General features: G+C 40.7%; 1 protein-coding gene across 1 annotated transcript; it reads left to right on the top strand.

The window, feature by feature from the left end:
* The first annotated feature begins 898 nt into the window (after positions 1 to 898).
* LOC146961988 (alpha-N-acetylgalactosaminidase-like) lies at positions 899 to 5,971 on the top strand. The gene is made up of 8 exons (XM_085771569.1): positions 899 to 1,340; positions 1,938 to 2,078; positions 3,365 to 3,576; positions 3,661 to 3,755; positions 3,865 to 4,026; positions 4,547 to 4,744; positions 4,851 to 4,991; positions 5,705 to 5,971. The coding sequence occupies exons 1-8, from the start codon at positions 1,057 to 1,059 to the stop codon at positions 5,903 to 5,905; spliced, it is 1,434 nt and encodes a 477-aa protein (XP_085627695.1). The 5' UTR covers positions 899 to 1,056; the 3' UTR covers positions 5,906 to 5,971.
* Positions 5,972 to 6,350: the final 379 nt, after the last annotated feature.

Genomic DNA, 6,350 nt, shown 5'->3' on the forward strand with positions numbered 1-6,350 from the left:
AATGACAAGTAAACGCATGAGTATTTTTCACAACCTGCTGCTGGGTGTAAATGGCTTAGCTAATAGCTGATGTATTAATTAATAGCTATTGAATTCGCCATGAATTCAGTCATAGCTACAGTTTATAAAGGCAGAATAAATGTCATAGCGTCTCTGATATCGCTAGATAGGCTACAAACGTCACCTATCGGGCGGTCACTGTATAAAACTACTGTAGGCTCCAGACATTAAAGTGATGCAAGAAAGGAAATGATGTTAAAACGGTTTGGCCGGTTTACTCCCCGCTCCTCTTCACCTCCTGCTTCTTACTCCGCGGTCAGCTGACCCCTGTCACGTGACTGTCGACTCGTTTCCTGCTTCTCGGTTCAGTCAAAGACGGTTTAGTTTATTTCTTTACTGTCGGCGTGTTGGAGACTTTATAGCCATGGAGTTCATTTAAGGGACGAGTGGAGAGAAGAGTCCAGTCCAGCGCAGAATCACAGTCGAGGAGACGTGAACGCATCCTCCCTCGTCCTGCTGCTTCTTTCAGCTTCTCAGTCCAGTCACTATCACAGTAAGTTTGTTTTCACTGTGTTTATGGTGTGAATGCATAAAGAATAACAATGAAACCATGTAAAGTACCTTTTCAAAACCAATTTCATCAGTTTTAGATCGAATACAACTGATTTTGGAGAGTAGGTTGCTGTTTAACTGCTGTTTAATGTTAACAAATCTTTCAGTAAACAAGCTGGACAAATAGCCTGATGTAGGCTATTTTGGTTATGTGTTTGTACTGTATCTGCCTTGCCCCAAGAGGTTTGTGTTATTTGTAATAAGTCCTGGAGTTTTGATAAAGTCAGCTGATGTTTTCTCAGACTGATGGAGAAGTCACCTGGCTGGTTGTGCTGTTCCTGCTTTCAGCCTCAGTCACACCCAGTCATGTGAGAGCTGACAGGACAGGTGTATCTGTGTGAGAGGTGTCATTGCATTGACCGTACACACTACTTTTAATATATATGACAATAAAACTAAACTAAACCCACAGTATGCCAGCATGCAGGGCATTGCTTTTGTAAAATGAAAAAGCACAAAGTTAATGGTCAGATGATTTTGTCTTCCAGCTGTAGCATTGTGTTGATCCTGGGTGGCGTTCAACAGACAGTGCATGATGTCTGTGTCAACTTAATGTGTATTTCCTCTGCAGAAATGCATTTGGCCGTGCTGGTTGTTGCTTTGGTGCTCCCAGTGACCACCTTCGCCCTTGACAATGGAGTAATGAGGACACCTCCCATGGGCTGGTTGGCATGGGAACGGTTCCGCTGCGATATCGACTGTGACCATGACCCCAAGAACTGCATCAGGTAAGTCAGCATGTCTCCCCGGGGTTCAAAAATAATAGCCTTGGGGTAAATTCTGTTGTTAGAAAGACTAGGCCTAATTATCAAGATTGTGAATGCCAAAACATACTGTATAACACAGCAAGTTAAAGCATCAAAATGCCATAGTTCAGTTTCACTAACTTCCTTATATGATGATATTCTTAACTGGCCCTTTATGTGGTAGCACAACTTGAAAAAATGATCATACTCTGAGATACGTAAATGAACTTTGTGGGGATTTTACTAGACTCTTTAACGGTTCATGAGAAACATCCTGTTTCAGTTGGTGGGTGTGGAGCTCTGACGGTCAAACCAGTCTTGTGAACATCAAAACAATAGTTGGCCAACAGACTTCACCCATGCACATTAAACATGTTTACATTTTACTTTGTTCCTTTTTTCTTTTCTTGTGAAGTAGGTATTTTTTTGCCAACTTATCAACTCAAGTACCTCTCATTTTTAAAATGACAACACTCAGCAGTTTTAAGGCAAAGATATAACACTAGCATCACTGAATTATGTTCCTTAAGGAAAGATATATTCTACCTCTACCTAATGAGATTTCTTTCTTTCTTCCAGTGAGAATCTGTTCATCGACATGGCAGACAGATTGGCAGAGGATGGCTGGAGGGAACTTGGCTACGTCTATGTGAACATAGATGACTGCTGGTCTTCCATGGAGAGAGACAAGCAGGGTCGGCTGCAGGCTGACCCAAAAAGGTATGGGACATACAATGACACACACACACCGAAATGCACACACCTTTAATCCTGCAAGTCAATAAAGCTGTGAAAAGCAGGTGCGACAATGTGACAGTCATGCAATCATATGACTAACACAAAACATTAACCAGTAACTTCAATACTGTGCAGAGTTATTGATGGGCAGCATCAGTATGTGATAAAAACATTTGACCTTTACCTCCCTGAAATGATTAAAATAGATTAAAGGGGAACTATATAAGTTCGGTCTCTTTTTCGCTGTTTTGCTAACCCTCCTCCTGGCAATGTGCATTTGTTTACAACGAAGCTGGTGAGAAATCGATCAAGAGAGCGGATCATACACGATGTTACGAGGTGTATATTTGCGTAATTTAATCTGTTATGGGTTATGGGGCGCGATTGTGTCACAGTGCGCAGAGACAAGAGCTGGGACACAGAGGCAGCGGCCCTGGTCTTGCAAAGTTGGTTTTCAGCCAAGAAACGCAATAAGTGACACACATCTCCTTCGTATCCACTTAAAGGGATAGTAGCATTTTTTTTAAAGTGGGGTTGTATGATCTCCAAATAGCCCCTACTTTAATTTAAAAAAAACACAGTTCCATTGTTCACTATAATATAATTTTTTCCAGCCCTTCAAAGTGCAGGAAAAACGCAGTTTTTATTTGGAGCTAACCAACTCACGTATCCCTCCGTCCAGGGTTAGCGCCCGCCGATCAGCAGTTGGTTAGCTCCAAATAAAAACTGTGTTTTTCCTGCACTTTGAAGGGCTGGAAAAAATTATATTATAGCGAACAATGGAACTGTGTATTTTTTTTCAGGTAAAACCTCTTTTAGGCCGTGAAAATAGGCTGTTTCTTTGGGTCTGTTCACAACACTGTATGCTGTAAATCTCTGGGCAGGGCTATGGGCTGGCGTTGCTAACGGGAGGAGTGCAGAGAGTCTTCTACTGCAAGTAAAGTACTTAGGGGCTATTTGTAGATCATACAACCCCACTTTAAAAAAATGCTACTATCCCTTTAAGCCATTTTTCAAATCATCACAATTACTCAGAAGCTGTATAATTAAGGTAAAAATGTAGCATAAGCTACAAGTCCTGCATAGTTCCTCTTTAAATCATATTAGAATAAATCAAACTGAGGTGTTATCATGAAAACCATGAAGGTTGAGGACTGTTCTGTCTCAGTGGATATGTGTATAAGACAGCCGTGACACAAACTAATGATTTCTTTGTGGTTATCTTTGTGTATTACGTAACACTTTTCTTTATCATAAACTTAACTCAGATTCCCAGGAGGGATCCACAAGCTGGCGCGCTACCTGCACGACAGGGGTCTCAAGCTGGGAATCTATGGGGACATGGGCACACACACCTGTGGGGGCTACCCTGGCACCCCGCTGGACAAGATTAAAATAGATGCCCAGACCTTCGCTGACTGGGAGGTGGATATGTTAAAATATGACGGCTGTTATTCTAATGCCACTGAGCAGGAGCAGGGTAAGAGTAGACAGGACTTTTACCTTGTAATAATAAAGCTGTTCTGATGTGATCTAGTCTGATATTCATTCCTCTCTTGAGCAGGATACCCTCTCATGTCGAAGGCTTTGAATGCAACAGGCCGTCCCATTGGCTACTCCTGCAGCTGGCCTGCCTACCAGGGTGGTCTGCCACCCAAGGTATAATCAGGATCTTTTCAATCTAGATTGAAGCTTTAGATGTAACATTTTAATTTCTCTGGCTTATGTTGTAGTGTTTTTAAATTTTATTTTGATTTATGTTTTTCAGGTAAACTACACTCAGTTGGGTGAAATCTGCAACCTGTGGCGTAACTATGGTGACATCCAGGACTCATGGGACAGTGTCCTGAATATTATTGACTGGTTCTTTAATAACCAGGATGTTCTGATACCTGCTGCTGGACCTGGAAGATGGAATGACCCTGATATGGTTTGTTTAACTAACATAAGATTACCATTATGGTTTGTAAGGTCTGGGATATTAGTTGCAAAAGTAAAAAAAAAAAAAAAGGTAACACTTTATTTTAAGGGGTCCTTGTTCCTGTGTATCTACCTAATTAATTACAGTGTAATTACCTATGTAACCGTATGTAATAACATGTACTTACATTGTAAATACATAGTGTATTTTGGTGTACTTACAGGTCCTTGTTACACTTGTAATAAGAAATGCTTGTGCAAAGAGAGAGGCCACTTTGGCATTTCTTATTACAAGTGTAACAAGGACCTGTAAGTACACCAAAATACACTATGTATTTACAATGTAAGTACATGTTATTACATACGGTTACATAGGTAATTACACTGTAATTAATTAGGTAGATACACAGGAACAAGGACTCCTTAAAATAAAGTGTTACCAAAAAAAAAAAAGGCCACAATGCTACAGCATACTATGCTTCTATAATTTGAGATAATGTTCCTCAGTTGTGTATTTTTGACCTCTGCAGCTCATTCTTGGCGACTTTGGCCTCAGCATGGACCAGTCTCGTACCCAGATGGCTCTGTGGGGAATAATGGCTGCTCCTCTTTTCATGTCTAATGACCTGCGTACCATCAGCAGTGGGGCCCGCAGCATCCTGCAGAACAAAATGGCTATCAGCATCAACCAGGACCCAATGGGTGTTCAGGGAAGACGAATTTTAAAGGTGATACTCTTTGCATGAATCTTGCAGATTCTTGCAGGATGATTTACCATTTACCATTTGGCTTACGTCATTTATTTCAATTTTGTTATCAATTTCTTTCTCCCAGGAGAAGAGTGGCATTGAGGTGTTCTGGCGCCCCCTTTCAAATAATGCCAGTGCCTTGGTGTTCTTCAGTCGTCGTACCGACATGCCTTACCGCTACCAGACCTCCCTGAATAAACTCAACTACACCACAGGCAGCTACAAGGTACAGTATGTCTTCAAAAGGACTTCTTGGCAATGGAGTCAAGCCCTCTTAGCATCAGTATTGGAATGCCACAGGGATCTATTCTTCATCCACTGATATTTACATAACACATGAATAACAGTATTCCTCCTAATTATCAATTCAACAAACATTTTATGCAGATGATACAACTTCTTATGCCCTGGCTAAACATCACAACCCAGACTTATATTCAGTCTTCCTTTTGGGATTTCCTTTTATCACTTCTTACTTAGGTTTGTTCTAATTCAGATAAGATCAAATATTAAATAAGATTCTTCTCTGAACTTCCACCAGTGTCACTGAGGAATATGTATTAAAATCTAAACTACCATTAAATGGTACACATATCCATCCTCCTGAGTCGTACACCTGTTGAGGGATATGACCTGACACCATTTATTTATTAAGTCATTCAAGATCCAGATCAAAACATTTTAAACCAGACTTTTCTGTCTGCACAAGGCTGATGAAGGCTGACGTTTTTCTTGGCAGAAAATGTCTAATGTGTTGCTTACCCTTTTGAAAGAGTGAATAGTAAACTGTCTTCCTCATATCTCCTCTGAAAGATCTTAAGACTTTTATCTTTATCTTTATAACTTGCTTTATTTAGTTGCACATATACAACAGTGTTGCTCCACTCGACCCACACGATTAATAGCATCTATCTATGTTTTCTTTACTCTCTTTCTCAGATCTTTGACGTCTTCACTGAGAAGACCATGATGCTGAAAGACTCCACTGACTTTGTGGTGTCAGTGAACCCCACAGGTGTGGTCATGTGGTATGTCTCTGCACCTGCCAAACTGAACCTCCGCCAGTTCTACAAGGGGGGCAGAGTCCAGGGTTTTGCCTACAATGATGATGAAAATGCCATTCCTCGTGTCTTCCTCTGACCGCTCACTCTCTGATCCTCATCATCTAACAATCACATCACAGTTTCAGCCTTAGCGCTTTGCTTTGATAAAGTGTTGACTGACAAGACCCCACATATATATATACACTGTCTGGTGCTCAAAGGACTGCTACTATTACCCATAAAGTGCTAAATGATGAAATCACTGTGAGCATTCAGATGACCTCTGATCCTGGAAATTTTGCACCTGCAGCATCAGCACTGATGAAGTTAAAGGGTTTATGATATGGTCGCACAAATCTGTGTTAAAAGATGATGTGAAAACATGAAGGATGACAAAGGCCACTGCCATGCAACTTTTTCAGAACAATGTTTACATTAAAATCTTTTGCTTTGTTTGAAAGATAATTGTTTTATTCTGTCAAGATCCAGATTTTGCATTGCTCAGGAAAATTAAAACGTGTGTGTGTGTTTCAAAAATGAGA

Source organism: Trachurus japonicus, chromosome 24, assembly GCF_045865225.1.
Source record: "Trachurus japonicus isolate A0001 chromosome 24, Traja_1.0".
In the NCBI taxonomy this organism is placed as follows: Eukaryota; Metazoa; Chordata; class Actinopteri; order Carangiformes; family Carangidae; genus Trachurus; species Trachurus japonicus.

What these genes read in the sequence shown, in the direction of transcription:
- LOC146961988 (XM_085771569.1), top strand. Translation starts at nt 1,057, where the DNA reads ATGAAAAAGCACAAAGTTAATGGTCAGATGATTTTGTCTTCCAGCTGT. An exon ending in GATGGAATGACCCTGATATG is followed by an intron (nt 4,027 to 4,546) that starts GTTTGTTTAACT and finishes TGACCTCTGCAG; the next exon opens with CTCATTCTTGGCGACTTTGG. An exon ending in AGGGAAGACGAATTTTAAAG is followed by an intron (nt 4,745 to 4,850) that starts GTGATACTCTTT and finishes TCTTTCTCCCAG; the next exon opens with GAGAAGAGTGGCATTGAGGT.